The sequence below is a fragment of the Rattus norvegicus genome, chromosome 18, assembly GCF_036323735.1.
Source record: "Rattus norvegicus strain BN/NHsdMcwi chromosome 18, GRCr8, whole genome shotgun sequence".
Taxonomy (NCBI): Eukaryota; Metazoa; Chordata; class Mammalia; order Rodentia; family Muridae; genus Rattus; species Rattus norvegicus.
The window spans coordinates 25,683,785-25,701,621 of NC_086036.1; the positions used below are offsets into that span (position 1 = coordinate 25,683,785).

Genomic DNA, 17,837 nt, shown 5'->3' on the forward strand with positions numbered 1-17,837 from the left:
AGGCTACTTCAGTCTACACAATCCAGGCCAGTTTCCCCTTGACCCACTACAAGGCACATAACAGCCTACACGAACTCAGCGGACAGGACTGGGTCCTGGAGATCCCTGCTAAGCACGCACAAAGCCGTTCAGTTCAGTGTGGTCCCATGATGGAGTCCTAGGGTGTAATTGCTGTGAAGAGGCACCATGACTGAAGCACGTCTTATAAAGGCAAACATTCATTTATAAACTCTTATAAAGGCAAAATATAAAGGCAGCTCTAGTTAAGAGCTGGATTAGTGTCAGAGGCTCAGTGCATTATCATCATGGTTGGAAGCATGGCACTGTACAGGCAGACGTGGTGCTAAAGGAGCCAAGAGTTCTACATCTTGATTCAAAGGCAACCACAAAGGCAGCTCGGAGGGGACTCTTCCACACTGTGTGGAGCTTGAACAGAGGAGCCTCAAAGCCCACCCCCACTGTGACACACTTCCAACAAGGCCACACCTCCTAAAAGTGCCTTCTTTCCCATGGGCCAATCATGTCCAAACCACCACAGATGGGAACTGACTTCAGCTCATATGACAGTTTTGTGGAAAATATAATCTCTTAGTGTTAAAATAATATACAAAACTGACTTTGTTATCAATGAGTACCTCAGCCAAAAAAAATTTTTAAATGGACATTTTCATCATTTATTGTAACGTCTTACGTACAAATAAGCAGAAGAGAAGAGCTGAGAGTCGTGAAGTACAAGACAAAAGCAGTTTATGATGTTTGAAACAGTTTCACTCTTTGGCACAGGCTGGTCTAGAACTCACAAGAAACCAAGCTAACTTTGAACTTGTGTCAATCCTCCTTCTACCTCCCAAGTTCAAGGATTAGAAACCTGAGCCACCACACAAAAAGGATAGTTCTACACACCTTTTCTACCTCTTTCTTTACATTAATCTTCAGTCAGATGGAAATGCTGCATGGACCACAGTGTAAGAATGAACTGTTCCCTCCTGTGGTAGTGTGACTGGGAATGGAGTCCAAATGCTCATTTTCTTTTTAAAGATTTTATATATATATATATGAGTACACTGTAGCTGTCTTCAGACACACCAGAAGAGGGCATCAGATCTCATTACAGATGGTTGTGAGCCACCATACGGTTGCTGGGAACTGAACTCAGGACCTCTGGAAGAACAGTCAGTGCTCTTAACCACTGAGCCATCTCTCCAGCCCCAAATGCTCATTTTTGAATACCTAGTGGAACTGTTTGGGAAGGATTAGGAGGTGTGGCCTTGTTGGAGGAGGTGTGTCACTGGGGTAGGCCTGAGGTTTAAAAGACTTGAGCCATCCCAGTGTATGCTCTCTGCTTTCTATGCTGGGTCAGAATAAGCATCAGTTGTTCCTGTCACCTTTGCTCTGCCATCTCTGACTCTAAGCCAGATTCTAATGTTGTGGTTTGCCCTGGAGTTATCTGTATTTTGATGCTAATTCCACTGCCCCAAGGACAGCTGCCTAGTCTGGTACTCAGGAATCAGGTGACTTCACCAGAAACTTCTCCCCATTGAATTTGTAAAGTACAGGTGAGGGGCAGGTACAGGATAAAAGGGGGCCTATCATTGGAGGAGAAGGAAGGATGGGCTGGAGAGAAGTTTGAAGGAAGAGAAGGAGACTGGAACAGGAGGAGAGAGGAGGAGAGAGAGAAACCGTGGCAGGACAATGGAGGCTGACGTAAAGATCTCACTCTGTGTATTTGCAGGTTGTTATCAATGTTCTTAAGGGATGGATGGTACTGGGCTTTTTATATTTAAGTGGATAATTAGATCTTATCAACTGGATCTAAGATTATTGTGTTGTGTGTTCTTTTATGTGAGGGTTTGAGTGTAGGAAAGTGTGCGGCAGCTGGAGACACTGGGCCGCTGCGGTGGAGTTGGGATGTGTTTCCGCCAAGATATCTAGCAGACATCTTGGGGCACCTCGGTTCAGGACCTAGCAGGATAAAAGACCAACAATACTTTTTTTTTTATTTTTTATATTTTTACAACAATATTCTAATGCTCCGAAACTGTAAGCCAAATTAAACACTTCTTCTTATGTTTCCTTGGTTATGGTGTTTTGTCATAGCAATAGAAAAGAAAGCAATATACTTTGACACTAATAAGACTGGGCGGAAACTTCCGAGGCTGTACTCACTCCACTTTAGTGTATGGGATCTCTTTCAACTGCTCCTCTGACAACCCGGATGGGTCCACAAGCTCCTTCCTAGGAAAGAGTAAGCAATGAGGTTAAAAGAAACAGAAAGCCGCTGGGCCTGCACACACCAATACCTTTCATGACTGGCAAGCCTTCCTGTTCAGCCCTTGTCTCAAAACATGGGCTTAGTAAAAGCTGTGCACACGTGTGATGTGCACAAGGCTGAGAAAGCTAGAATATGCTGGGGGGGGGGGGAAATGGGAGAAACTCTTTCCTGTAGCCCTTGGCCTCTTTCCCAGCTTTCTAGGCCTGCTCTCTTCAGGGACCTCACTCCCTGCATTGATAAACTTCTTGCCCTGTGATGTGCCTTTCTTTTCTATACAGATTTACTGGCCCAGCTGAGGTGCATTTACAGGCAAACTTAGTGACCTTGGATAGAAGGCATCAGTCTGCCTGTAGTCAGCTGCTGGTGTGTGACACTGAAGCCCGATGTCAGCATCAGATGATACAGAATGAGCATGGCACCTGCCGGGCACCAGACCAAGGCTCCTTGCAGTAGCACTGGCTTATCCTGTAACCGATTGCAAATGGCACATATCACGGTGACCATATGGCTCAGCGAGTAAAAGCACTTGCTGCTCTTGCAGAAGACCCAGGTTCAGTACCCACATGGTGGCTCACCATCATCCATAATTGTAGTTCCAGGGGATCCAGCAGCACCAGGCATGCACATGGAGCATATACATACATGCAAGCAAAACACGTGTGTGTGTGTGTGTGTGTGTGTGTGTGTGTGTATACGCACATGCAGATGTACAATATTTACATGTATATTCTAAAGTTGTACCCATGAGGGAGACCCAGTACTCACTGGATATGCTTCCACAGTTCTTCTTTTGCTTGGATATCAGGACTTCTCCTGTAAATAAATGAGACAGAATTCACCCTTACAATATATGTCATTCACAAACACTGAGTTACCTGCGATAGTTTTGTGAGGTCTCCCTTGCCACCCAGCTGCTGAAAGGAAATGCGAGCAGAGAGAGAGAGGGAGAGAGAGAGAGAGAGAGAGAGAGTACAGAGAGTGCAGAGAGAGCAGCAGAGAGAGCAGCAGAGAGAGCAGAGAGAGCAGCAGGAGAGAGCAGAGAGAGCAGCAGGAGCAGCAGAGAGAGCAGCAGAGAGAGCAGAGAGAGCAGCAGAGAGAGCAGAGAGAGCAGCAGGAGCAGCAGAGAGAGCAGCAGAGAGAGCAGCGAGAGAGAGCAGCGAGAGCAGCAGGAGAGAGCAGAGAGAGTAGCAGGAGCAGCAGAGAGAGCAGCAGAGAGAGCAGCAGTAAGAGCAGAGAGAGCAGAGAGAGCCATTACAATTATCAGAGAAACGGTAGCAGGTCAATTCATTATTGGCTAGTGAGACTGAAAAACTCACATAAATGTACATAAATAAAAATGAGCCATTACCAGAGTTTCGCTTATGAAAGGGCCTGGAAGCAAGGCAGGGGGCAGGGGAGGGGTCTCACCACAGGTTTGATGCCAGCCTAACCATCCGGTGTTACGTAGTAAGACCATGCACATCACAAGCAAAAACTATATAGGGAGGGAGGGAGGGAGGGAGGGAGGGAGGGAGGGACTCAGACATTTGGGAGCACATGTGCAAACCCTCTGGTAGTGACTGAGCAGTAATTTGGGGGCTCTGGTTCCTGAGCTCACTGTCTACTTTTCCATCGCACTTACTTATGTGTGCACATGTACACACACCACTGTGCACTCGGGACGGTCTGCAGCACTTAGCTCTCTGGTCCCCAGAACTCAGTTCCTTAGGCGAGACAGTAGGCACCCCTAAACCTGCTGAGCCAGTTCACCAACTGCCCGCTACTTTTAAACAGAGAATTCATTTCCGTTGCCCACTGTAAGACTCTCAACACAGTCTGCCATGACAAGCAACAGCCATGAGGGGAAAGCAAGTGGTCCCCCATTTCATGTGACATCTCAAGTGGCAATTCTACAGTGAAATGTAGGCCACAAAGAGCCCATCTGTGGCCTCCACTCATGCTGACATGCTTTACCCGAAGACCAGAAATGATAGGTAGCATTGTGTCCAACGTTCTAGTACCATCAAGCTAACTGTGAACCCCCATTGTAGCGAGGAATGGTGAACTTATTTCAGTTGTTGCCACCGTCCCTTCAGGAGAGAGATCTATAGGAGATCCCCAAATGGTCCTAAGCCATACCGATAAAAAGGCCAAGAATTAAGCCACAGACCACCCCGCCCTGTGGAATTTTATACCAAGGTCCAGCATCACTTTCAGCATACAATCTTGTCGATTCTCTCATCTGTCCCTCATGGCTGGGCTTTCTGAATCCACAGACGACAATAAGCTATTTATTTAGCTACAGAACAGACTAAGTGACTTTTCCTTTGTGTGTGTGGACTGGTGAGAGGACAACCAAAATCTGCTCCTCAGATCAAATGAAAAGGAATGAACTATGGTAAGGGGTAGGAGCCAAAGCACTGAGGTCCAACCGAGAACGCTGTTGAATACTAACTTGTGTCATATAAAGTTTTATGCTTTAAAGATCACACAAACAGTCTGGAAGGTCTCCTGAACAAAACCTGTCTTTCCTACACTCTGCCCATCTGATCCCCTGGGCAGTATGCCAAACTGTTAAATGATAACTAAGAGGGTGCAAAGATTTCAGAGTACTAAGCTTTTCTTCCACTCCAGGCATGCTGGGCCAGCATGCAGTTCTCAGAGGACGCCACCCAACGGTGGGTCAGCATGCAGTTCTCAGAGGACGCCACCCAACACTGGGCCAGCATGCGGTTCTCAGAGGATGCCACCCAATGGTGGGTCAGCATGGAGTTCTCAGAGGATGCCACCCAACGGTGGGTCAGCATGTGGTTCTCAGAGGATGCCACCCAACGGTGGGTCAGCATGCAGTTCTCAGAGGACGCCACCCAACGGTGGGTCAGCATGCGGTTCTCAGAGGACGCCACCCAACACTGGGCCAGCATGCAGTTCTCAGAGGACGCCACCCAACACTGGGCCAGCATGCAGTTCTCAGAGGACGCCACCCGTCATCTATCACATGGTGTGGATGTGGAGGCGCTGCTGTGCTCACAGCCTGTTCTCCCAGGCACACTGGAAAGGTGGGTTAGCCGTCTTCCTGTTACAGAAGGTTTTGAGCTCTCCTCACTGCTGATATTTTGAGCACTGACTCTTTGGGAACTTCCCCGTGCTTTGTAAGATTAGGTCAGTGACACCCCAACATCTAACCACTAGAAGCCAGTAGCCTCCTTAACGTTAAAGACAAAAATGACTCTAGGGAGCCCATGAGATGACTCCACAGGTAAAGACACTTGCCACCAAGTCTAACGACCTGAGTCCAATCCCTGGGACTCATATTGTGGAAACTCCCAAAAGACTTGGCCTCCACACATATGATATGACACATAGTCCCCATCTGACCCCTAACACACAAATAAATAGATGTAACTCAAACCGTTAAATGACTCTGGACATTGCCTAGTGTCCCAGAAAAGATAAAGTTGTCCCCCACCTGAAAATTACGAATCTGAAAGTAGCTAAAATTAGGTGACAGAAGTGAGTGGACAAGTTATCGTGACGATCTAGAGTGTGACTGCAGAATCAACGCTGACAGCGGGCAGTGGTTAGAGACAGAAAGAAAAGGAGGCGAGACCTGAGTCCCAGACAGTGAGAGGGCAGATGAAGACCGGTGTCACCTGAGGCTTGAACCCGTTCACAACAGCTGAGGAGGCAGAAAAACAATTCACAAGGAACGCAAAACCCATGGCCACTATGCCAAGCCTAGTGTGAGATGTGAGGAAGAGGAACAATTGTTTTTGAAAAAGAAATGTGCGTGTGCAAGAGAGAGAGAGAGAGAGAGAGAGAGAGAGAGAGAGAGAGAGAGAGAGAGAGAGAACTTAGCAGGTGTGTGTATAAATGACTTGGCAGGTAAAAGCACCTGCTAGCAAGCCTGGTGACCCGAGTCCCATCCTCAGATAGACGTAAAGACTCATAGGTTGTCCCCTGATGTCTACACACACCCTACACAAACACACACACACATGCACTCAAAAGGAATGCAGTGTAATTCCAACACACACATACACACAAAAAAGTAGCAGCATAGCTCAATGATAAAGCCATAGCAGCCGAACCATGCAACGCCCTCCGTTAGGTCTGCAGTGCTGCACGCCAGACACACCAAGCAACAGACGGTAACAGCACAGGGCAGTCTTCTACGACTGGAGCTTCGGATAATTCATTTCTTATTTATTCCTTTCTGTTTGTACTTTTAGCCAGAAGACTTCCTTAGCTTATGAAGGGGGGGAAGTTAAGAACTTTTTACATGTAAATAAGTCATGTGAGTCCATTCAAAACACCAGTCATTCTGTCCCTGAGAACTTAGCATAAACCCAGTTCTAAGATCTCCACTAGCCTCAAAGAGGTCAGGGCATGGGGTTATTCTGAAGCTGGAAAAAAACGACAGTTTCCTCTGACCGCTAGACCACCCGTGATTTAAGAAATACAACGACAGCTACCTTAATGGTGGCTCTATTACTTTATGTCTATATCTGCACATATAAATTTTATATTATCTGTAGCTCAGTTGGGAAAGCTTGTTTAGTGTGCACAAAGTCCTGGGTTCTATTCCAGCACACATAAAACAGATGTGTCAGTATATGCCTATAACTGAGCACAGGGGATAGCACAGGAGAGCAAGTCCATCCTCAGCTACATGTTGAGTTCCAGGCCAGCCTGGGCTACATAAGATGCTGTCTCAAAAAAAAAAAAGGCAAGAAAAAAGACTTATGCAGATGCTTCATTTAAACTCTTCAAAAGAAGTCCCTCAGTTGTCAGTAGAATATAACAAACATAAACAAGCTACCCATATCGGTCCAGTATGTTTCAAAAGCATCCCTATCTACACTTGTGCAATGGCTCAACTTTAAACCAACCAGAGACATTAGTTTGTACCCCTGAGCTTTTAATCCAAGCCCCTGGGCAGCAAGGGAGGAGAACTGCAAACTCAAGGGCCAGTCTGAGCTACACAGTCTCAAAACAGAACAAAACAACAACAACAAAACCCTACGATATTCATTTCAAAGTAACAAATACGGTGGTGGCCATCTTTAATCTAACCACATCTCTAAAAGGGAGTTTAAAGTTGAAAATAAGTAAGTACAAAAATGATATTTACTTAGAGAAGAGAGAACAGTGAACACACTCTCCGTGCTTCTGATATTCCTGAATGGTCAGAAAAAGTGAATTAAGGTTTATCCCCTTCCTCCTTTCCCGTCCTTATTAGGAACAGGGAGGCCAGCAGGCTGTGGGAGTTTGCTCAGGAACATCCTGGAACTTCCTTGAACATCTATCTAAATTAAGGTTTATCCCCTTCCTCCTTTCCCGTCCTTATTAGGAACAGGGAGGCCAGCAGGCTGTGGGAGTTTGCTCAGGAACATCCTGGAACTTCCTTGAACATCTATCTACGTATGCTGGCCTTTGCATTTCATCTGCCCAGCACTCCCTATGCAGCCTCAGGCTCTTTTTTTTTTTTTTTTTTTGGTTCTTTTTTTCGGAGCTGGGTACCGAACCCAGGGTCTTGCGCTTCCTAGGTAAGCGCTCTACCACTGAGCTAAATCCCCAGCCCCCAGCCTCAGGCTCTTAATCAGTATTTCTCAGTGTAATACAATGTGGCCACCAGGGGGCGGTGGAGCCCACTCTCACACAAACCAACCATTGTTTGAAGGGCAAAGGCGAGGCCCCTCTGCACAACCTAAGGAGGCAAGGTTACTCGGGTGGAAAGCAGGTTCAGCCTGGCTGATGCTGACCCTTTATATGTTTATATCACAGCAGCAAACACAAACGTCATAGAAATGGAAAATATACCAAGTAATGCTGAGCTTCATAACACTCAATAGATAAGACCCAGTCATGTTCAACTGAAAGCTTGTTGGAGGTAGCACAAGCAATATTATTATTTTTTTTTTTATTTTTTTTTTATTTTTTTTTCCGGAGCTGGGGACCGAACCCAGGGCCTTGCGCTTGCTAGGCAAGCACTCTACCACTGAGCTAAATCCCCAACCACTATTATTTTAAAATAGAAACAGAGCTTGTAATACAAAATCTAGGCAGAGATAGTCTTGAAGCAGGTGAGCAGTGGGAACAATTTGACAACCTGAGATAGCAAGCTGAGATAGGTTTGGAGATATATGTGTGTGTATATATATATATATATATATATATATATATATATATATACACACACACACACACACATATATATGTATATACATATATACACATATACACACATACATATATACATACATATATATACGCACACATACATACATATATATCCTCCTTCTAATAACACCCTCGACAGCCTGACACCATGAACTACATGCACTACCCAGACATACCCCTCTCTGGACAACACACCCATCAAGCTGTATGCACACCCAACTCGAACAATGAATAACTTTCACATTCCCATTAACGACCATTAAACTCAGACAGATTCTACTCAGTCATGCTGTGGTTATGTCCAGGCTTGTGAGTACATGGCCGATTCAGCCTGAACTGGTTTGGGGTGCATGCAATACAGGGCAAACTTAGTCCTCTACGTCAGCGAGCAGAGAGAAGCTCTGCTTTCCATCAAAGGCCTGTGTGTGACTGGATATGTAGATGATTACACACAGATGCATTATGGGAAAGCATGTGCGCAGTGAGCAAAGGTCTGCTAATCCACTTCAGCCATTCAAATCAGAGAACTATGCAAAGCTCACCCCTAGTAGCCATAGTCCTCCCTTCCTTTAGACAGCATAGAGAAAGAAGCCCCAGACCCCTGAGTACCTGGGGTCCCTGGGCACCTTCAAGTGTGTGACACAGTGTCACTCTTGACAGCATATTGGCCTGGGTAGAATAAAATTACCTTGCTGTTTTGCAAACCTACGTGGGTCTTTGTTACAACTCCTTGAATAAGAGAACTTGTGCACTGGAGAAATGGCTCAGTGGTTAAGAGCACTGACTGTTCCCGAGGTCCTGAGTTCAATTCCCAGCAACCACATGGTGGCTCACAACCATCTGTAATGGGATCTGATGCCCTCTTCTGGTGTGTCTGAAGACAGCCACAGTATTATTCGTGTACATTAAATAAATATTTTTTTAAAAAAAGACAGACATTCTAATCAAAATCTAAGTATCTCTGATTGAGGCGTATCCCTTCAAACACAGGGCTCACAAGCTCTGTGCTGTGGCCTCTAGCATGCTCTCCTGGCCTCCAGCATGCTCTCCTGGCCTCCAGCATGCTCTCCTGGCCTCCAGCATGCTCTCCTGGCCTCCAGCATGCTCTCCTGGCCTCCAGCATGCTCTCCTGGCCTCCAGCATGCTCTCCTGGCCTCCAGCATGCTCTCCTGGCCTGTCGACTTAACAGCACACACTCAGCTTCCTTCTGCCTGCTTCCCTCAGACCTACCCAGCTGGCTGTGGCTTCAACCTCCGAGTTCCATCCTCTCCCTGTTCTGACAATACTCTCTCCTCCCAGGAGTAAGGCACACCACACCGTTCCTGACCACCCAGGATCTCGAAAGGCTTTGGGGCTAACTTTTCAAGTTCGTCCCAGCTCACCTGCATGCTTAGCAAGTGGAGCAGGCCTAGGTGGCCTAACTCCTGATGTACAGACCAAAGCACATGCGCACAGGTACACACGCATGTACAAGCGTGCAAGCACACCACCTTGTCAGCTGACAGAAAACTAATCTGGGGGATGGGAAATCTCACCGTGATGGGGTAATTGTGTCATTTCCAGGCAACAGGAGGGGCAGGCAAATCTCAATGATTCAATGTAATGAATCACTCAATGACGACTGCTCGCAGATGGTAATTTGACAGCAAGACAGTCTGGCTCGATTCGGAACAAGACTTCAGAGAATTCTGAAGACTCCAATGGGGCAAAGCAGCAGGTGTTTTACCAACAGCCTGGCTTCAGAACAAAGGAAACTATTATTGACCTGGCTGGATGTACGCATTTGGTGGAAAGCAATACAAAACACTGATGGCGTTGTTCCCATGACAGTTTGAGTGCCAGCTTCGAAGCCTTCAAAAATGGCTGCTGGATGTTACACGTGTAAGAAGGGGAAAACAACAAATAAAAATGTGTATTCCGGGTTGAGGTGACTCGTTAGGAGACTGCGTGTCCCTCTGCCTGCTCTGCCAAGCTGCCGGCAAGCTCCCTGGTTTTGAAGGAAAGTGGAGGGAGAACCCACATACGAGCGAGATCTGTGCCTGGATCTCCGGTTGTTAGGATCCACTTGGTTTTTCTCCTTCTGTCTCCTTAACACGGCTTCCCACTGAGGCGCTGAATCAACCATGTCATTCTCCTGTCGTATTCTGGAAAGACAAACCAGGCATCTGAAGTTAACCTCTGAGGTGGGCATGAGGCGGGCATGGCGAGCTCACCCAGAACGGCACTCGGCAGGCTCAGGTAGGAAAGTCAGGACTCTGAGCCACCCTGACAACACCGAGAGCCTGTCTTAGAGACAACGAAGAAATCAGATCCACGCGGGAATGGAAAGGGAAGCAGAGTAAACCAAAATCTTCAGTCCTAACCTCCCAATCACCTCAACCTCACTTTCCAGATATTTAACAGTGATTTGATGATATCACTTTTGATTTGAGAATAAAAACTGGATTAATAAATCTGTAAGTAGGTGTACCTGTAAATATATACACATAAACATAGAATGTCCATACTAAATATGTAATATGTAAAGTAACTCACTGTAACGTAGATACTTAGTTTCTGTATGTCCTCAGTCTGGTGCACTGTCTCTTCTCATCTCTAATTTGATTCGTCTGAATCCTTTTTTCTCTGTCTTTTGGTTAAGTTGGCTAAGGACTTGGTAACTTGGTTAATATTTCTGTAAAACCGACTCTTCGTTTCCCTGATTCTATTGTCTATCACTTTCATTATTCCTTTCATTAATTCTAGATATGACTTTGATTATCTCTTCCTGTTTAGTAGTTTTGGGTGTTGTCTCTTACTGTTTGTCCAAACCTTCTGTGATGGTTTATATATGCTCAGCCCAAGGAATGGCACTATTAGAAGGTGTGGCCCTGTTGGAGTGGGTGTGTCTCTGTGGGTATGGGTTTAAGACCCTCACCCTAGCTGCCTAGACTCTGTCTTCCACTAGCAGCCTTCAGATGGAGATGTGGAACTCTCAGCTCCTCCTGCACCATGCCTGCCTGGATGCTGCCATGTCCCTACCCTGATGATACTGGACTGAACCTCTGAACCTGTAAGCCAAAGTCAATGAAATGTTGTCATTTATAAGAGTTGCCGTGGTCATGGTGTCTGTTCACAGCAGTAAAACCCTAACATCATTAGCTTTCAAATGTTATTTGAACTGTTAGGGTTTTACTGCTGTGAACAGACACCATGAAATGTTGACATAATGAAATTTTATTTCATTAAGTTATGAGTTTGCTCTCTCTCCGGTTTTGTTCATGTCCTCGCAAGGCTGCCTCGTGTCGTCCCACAGATTGTGGCGTGCTGGGTTGTCATTCAAGTCTAAGACTTTTGAGCTTCTGTCTTGATTTCTCCCGCGCCTCTGTTATCCTTTAGCGCTGTGTTCTATGGCCCCCAGGCATGTGTGTGCTTTGCGCTTTCTCCTGGGGGTGACACCCAGTCTTATTCCACACTGGCCAGAGAGAATGCAGGATGTCCCTTTACTCTTCCTGTGTTCATTAAGACTTGCTTTGTCCCCTTGGACATGGTTGGTTTTGGAGAAAGACCTGTGAGCGCTGAGAAGATCGTGTATTCTTTAGTGTTGGGAGGAATGTTCTGTAGATCTTAGATTAGATTAGATTCGAATTATGATGTCACTTAACTTCAGTTTTCCTTATTTAATTTCTGTCCAGGTGACCTGTATATTGGTGGTTTCAATGTCACCTACAAACTTCTCTTGTGCTAAATCCGTGGCTGAAGATCTAGCTTTACAACGTCGTTGGGTTTGCTCATGTTTGGGGCGTGTATGTAAAAGTCATAGGATCCTCTTGATGGATTGTTCCTCTGATGAACATGAAGTGGCCTTCCTTATTTCTTTGATTAGTTATGAAGCCTATCTTGTCAGATATTAGGATAGCTACACTGCTTGCTTCTTAGTTCCATTTGCTTGGAGTATCTTTTCCCACCCTTGTACCCTAACGAATTTATCATCAAAAATGAAGTATTTTTCTTGAGTTACAAAAAGATGGATCCTTCCTTCCTTCCTTCCCTCCTTCCTTCCTTCCTTTCTTTCTTTCTTTCTTTCTTTCTTTCTTTCTTTCTTTCTTTCTTTCTTTTTCTTTCTTTCTTTCTTTCTACAATGTTCTGCCTGCATGTACGCCTGTTGGCCAGAAGAGGACATCAGATCTCATTACAGATGGTTGTGAACCACCATGTGGTTGCTGGGAATTGAACTCAGGACCTCTGGAAGAACAGACAGTGCCCTTAACCTCTGAGCCATCTCTCCAGCCCTGCTATTTTCTAATCCTAATTACTAGTCTGTGTCTCTTTATTGGGGAATTAAGAATATAATATAAAGTTATTATTGAAAGACATGTATCAGCTGCTGTCATTTTGCTGACTTTTGTGGTACTGTTTTAGGCCCCTTTTGATTAAGTATTCCACCATTATTTGTTTATTCCCCATGAGCTATGTCCCAGAACTGCTGAGCAGACATTTGGGGTGGGAAAGAGTGGACCTACTTGTTATAAGGGAAGGAAATCCCAGGGAACCACAAAGAATACTGCTCCATCTTCTCATTGCAGAGCAAATTAGAACCAAAAATCAGATATGGACACTAACATTAGGAATATGAGAAAGTATGTAATCTGAGGCCATTAACATCCTTTGGAAGCAGCCCTTCCATTTGACATCATCATGCAAGAACATATGTTTACTTACATATGTATGGGAACATGTCATACAAGAACATATGCTCACTAACACAAGTGTGGGCACACATCTATGTCACAGGTTTTCACTGCAGCACTTCCCTATTAGCCTCACACATCAAACAGGACAGAAAGCCATCAGACTTGCTAGGAGACTTGATACACTACCAGGAGTGGGGTCAGGGCTCATTGGATGCCATCAAGGGGGAAGGATCAGGCCAATAGCAGACGTCCCTTCCCATAGGAGCTCACACTTGATTTCTGGGTTTAGAATTAGACATGAAATTCTGCATAGATTCACCATACAGTTCATGGGCAGCCTTAAATTTCACTACGACATGTTCATCCAGGAAATCAGGATCTTTCATCATCTCAAGTTTAGTTCTAGCAAGACTGCGACAGGCTTAGTCTAGCACATACTTTCTTGTAAATACATTTAGAAGGAAGACAAGCACTGTGTGTACATCCTCATCGACTGTAAAATCCAGAAGGTTAGCCATCACACTCAGATGATAAAAAACTGGCCGGACATAGCAACGCACACCTTTAATCCCAGAACTCAGAAGGCAAAGGCAGGTGGAGGGTTTCTGTGAATTGGAGGCCAGCCTGGTCCATATGGGGGACTGTAGGCCAGCCACCGATACACTAAGAATAAATTCCTGGGTGCACACGTGTGTGTTCCTTTGCCTTGCCAGTGAGAAGGACCACATCAAAGTGAAATTCCGATATACCACATACTTTTAGATCATACTTGAGAGTCTCAAGTACGGCCAGTGAGGCGCTCCTACTTCCTAACCCCCTCATGACCCATGTGCTCTGAAGACAGATGCCCTCTACAGGTAATGGTCTTTCGTAAATATTTTAACAGACGCATTAAAAATGCAAGGCTCGTTGTAGAGTTGCAAGAGAAGCAGTGTTCCTGGGCGACGCTAGTGTGGACACCCAGGTCCAGTCTGTAATGAGGTCTGAAATTACATGCTTACAAAAGGCCTCTGGTTAATGAAGCCTCATTACAGCAGCGACAGTGTCATTTCTTCCATTACTGAACTGTTCCAGAAGACACAGGTGCAACCTGGGAACAAAAAGAAATCCTTGCACGTAGAAGCAAGAATATTTTAGCACTCAGTCCTTAAAGGCAGGGGTTAGTGATAGTCTCTTCTCTTCTCTCTCTCTCTCTCTCTCTCTCTCTCTCTCTCTCCCCCCCCCCTTCCCCCTCCCCCTCTCATCATTGGTGATTAAAGGAAATCTTTGTGTGAGAAACACATCTCCTACAATAATTTTTTTTCTTTTCTTGAGACAGGGTTTATTACGTAGCCTGAACTACTGTTCCTCATGCCTTGATCTCCCGGATACTGAGAGTACAGGCATGCACCACCTCTGGGCATGATTCTTAAGTCTGGTTCATTAAAAGATGTGGAATATCCAAGTGGTTTTTGCTAACTTCCAGCTACATGTTATTTTGATATAAGGATTTACATCATGAAAGAATAGAAATATTAAAAGCCCTGAACTGGCATACAACCTTTAAAAACATCACAGGCAGGAGATTGTCAGTGGGGAGGGAGACCCGTTATCATTTACACTGCAGATCTAGTTGCTTACAAATGCTTTGAATGCAAATGATCAACCTCAAAACTCAAGGCATTCCCTGCCGGAATCTCTCCATCCCTCCTTAAATTTACATTCAACCCACTTTGTCTATTTCCCCACCAGAAAGCAGAGTCCACAGACAGTGTAGGAAACAGATCCTAACAAGGCTTTGACTTTTAAATTAATGTATGGCAGAGAGGGAGTCTAGGAGAGGTGGGAGAGGGGCGGGAAGAGATGGGGAGAGAGAGAGAATGTTTTCAAATAGAACCATTTCAAAGGTGTTTCAGGGGCAGGGACTTCTGGTATACCTTCTGCACTTCTCACCAGGCCCCCACAGTCTACCTTTCCTCAGTTGCCCGTGCAATTTAGATTTGCACTCTACTTGACACTTAATTAAGTTTGCTAAGGCTGTGAAGATGAAATGCCGCATCCCCACTTGATAACGAAGTGGAGATAACAGCCATTCCTATTCTCTCTCTTCCTCTCAATTAGAGTTCTGCACAAATCGTCCTATTATCAAATGAATTCTTACACAAGTACCCCGGGGCCCGCTCAGTCCTCTTCTTTTATCGGTTTTGTTCTTCACGAGACCTTCCTTTGTACTGGCTCTTAATTCACCTCTAACGCACAGCGACGAAAGCCACGCTGAATGCTGAACCTGAAATCTTTTGGAGCAAATGCGTAAGGCCCGCTCTTGCGTTCTGTCTATTCCCAGCTTAGCTGTTATCTGACCCAGAGACTTCGAGCAAACCCGCTAATCTCTCGTGGTCAGGTTTCAGCTTCCTCATGTGAAGAATTATTGCAAAGATGGTTTCTAGCTTTAAGGCCCAATGTTTCTCTATTGTGTTTTATCTCCAAACCCCCTCTTTGACGGCCACGTAACATCCTAGACAATTGTCTTGTGTGCCCACTCCACTGCTAAAATTAAATCACCGGGTCCCCACAGATTGGGAACTGTGTTTGGATCAGCTCCACTCATTTTTGCCTTACCTGATATAAAGCAATCTTCTTTTCTTATTTTTGCGGGTAGCTTTTCTTCCCTAGGGAAATTTATTGGTTGCAGGCATCTGTTTGATGTATTCTCTTAAGGCCCGAAAACGAAAACTGCATTTGCTTTTCCAACCTCCCCTTGCCATCAGTAAATTCCTCTGATTTGCTCCTGAAGTTGTTTTACCAGCTTCTACATGCTCCCTATGCCCCTGCTACTACAATGGGTGACCTCTGACGCAGTTTCGCCTTGAAACTCTCCTGTCTTCATGATTTTAAAATCTGTTTTGCCCTATTTCAGAGATCTGTGGGTTGTCTCTCATGTGGAAGCTTTGCTATTGCCACAGACTCTCTGTCAACTCGCATTACACTCTGAAGCCCTGCAGCACCCACACCACAGGTCTACGTCTTGCTATGTCCTAGTAAAACAGAAATCAGACACCCTTGCATCTGCAGCGTGGTGACCGCAGTCTGTCTTCATCAGCCGTCTACAAACTACTGTCCCCCTTCATAACCACAGTTTGTATCTTGTCTTTAAATCAAGTCACCCACATTAGGAAATAATATAAAAGCCCTTAAGGGACATATTAACACCATCTTAAGCTATTCTTCAGATGCTAATAGACAAGAAACTTATCAACAGTAAAAAGCAGGAACAAATTCCAAAGCACCCGCACCAAAATGGATCATGTTTCAGACACCGACTTCAGTTTTGTTGAAGGGAACCAGTTCCACTCTGTTTTCCCCATGGTCTTGAGAACATAAGGCAGCTGAACGTTCCCATCAGATTAGCACCACCTGCCTATGCAGAACACAGCATTGTCTCCTGAATCTTCACAAGCCTCCTTCAGGGAAGAAAGGACAGGTACTCTTTCCATCTGAGCTTGAGAATCAAAGATACAAATGGTAAAGTGACCAGGCCACAGGTACGGAGCAGGCTCCCTACTTCTCACAAGAGCACACAATGCTTCTCACATTTAACTATTGTTGTGCAGACCTCCCGGGATAAGTATAGGGAGAGTCTCCTGCTGCCATCGTGCTGTAGCCCAGTTGGGCCCAGCTTCTCTCCTTCTTCACACTCTAATCCTCTGGTAAAAACCACTGAACTATTCGCCTGCGTCCCTCACCTCTCCAAATCTCCCACTCTGAAACTCTAAAAACCTAGCAGCACATCAAAGCTAAGAAACAAGAGGGTAAGCCACACATCCCCCCCGTGATGCCCACACCAGGAGCAGGATATTCTGCAGATTTCTTCCTTGATTGTGAAGAATATTTTTATCAAGCTCAGGGCATTTACAGGGAGAGCTGGTGGATGAAAACCTTTATTCCAGTCAGTCCACTTCCTGGGTCTCCCTTCAGCATGTGTCTAGGACAAGTTCAGGGTGCAGTCCTATGTGTTCAAGACTATAGTGGCAGACTGGCTGATCTCTTTGTTTTTTACGTTTTAAGGTTTTTATTCGCGTGTACTAATTATACGAAATGGTGAGTGTCATTGTGTCGTTTTACATGTGCATGTGATGTCTTTGGCTCATATTCACCCCATCATCCTCTCTTGCTCCTCTGAGAGTCTCAACAATCTCCTTCCTCTTCTCAGCTGTTGACTGACCCTTCAGATCTCGGGGACAAAGCTCAAAACTCTTGCCAACCAATTAAAAAAAAAAAAATACAACCAATTGTGCACAGGGATCATTAGCTGCACAGTGCCAGCATTCTGAAGGCTCGACGCGTGGCAAATGTAACCAGATCAGTTGTCTCTCAGTGACGGAACAGCAAAGAAAGCTCTAACTGAAGCTTGAGCAGGCTGTGGTGAGCTCAGCTGACCCAGTGCTAGCTTAGCGCACGCGAGGCTCTTGTACTTCCTAACCAGGAGCGGCAGTGCACACCTATAATCTCAGAATGTGAGTCTCTCTCTCTCTCTCTCTCTGTCTCTCTGTCTCTTTCTCTCCCTCTCTGAGTGTGTGTGTGTGTGTGTGTGTGTGTGTGTGTGTAGGTGCAAATCAATCAATTCAAGGTCACCTTGGCTACAGTCAAGTGTGAGGCCAGGCTGGGATACCTGATATCTTATCACCGAAACACAGTACCCGAAGTACACACAAGCTATAAGCCCCCTTAGAAACAAGCCATGGGTGAAGATG

At 45.5% G+C, this 17,837-nt stretch overlaps 1 protein-coding gene across 6 annotated transcripts in view; it reads right to left on the bottom strand.

Moving 5' to 3' along the window:
* Epb41l4a (erythrocyte membrane protein band 4.1 like 4A) overlaps positions 1–17,837 on the bottom strand; it is a 210,830-nt gene that overhangs the window by 3,616 nt on the left and 189,377 nt on the right. For 5 of the 6 annotated variants that reach the window (XM_006254584.5, XM_006254583.5, XM_063277377.1 and 2 more), the window contains 3 exons: positions 10,459–10,578; positions 3,038–3,085; positions 2,167–2,235 (listed from right to left, as the gene is read on the bottom strand). In XM_006254584.5, coding sequence (XP_006254646.1) covers positions 2,167–2,235; positions 3,038–3,085; positions 10,459–10,578 — 237 coding nt within the window. The remainder of the gene's footprint in view (positions 1–2,166; positions 2,236–3,037; positions 3,086–10,458; positions 10,579–17,837) is intronic. The other variant, XM_063277376.1, reaches the window with a different exon arrangement.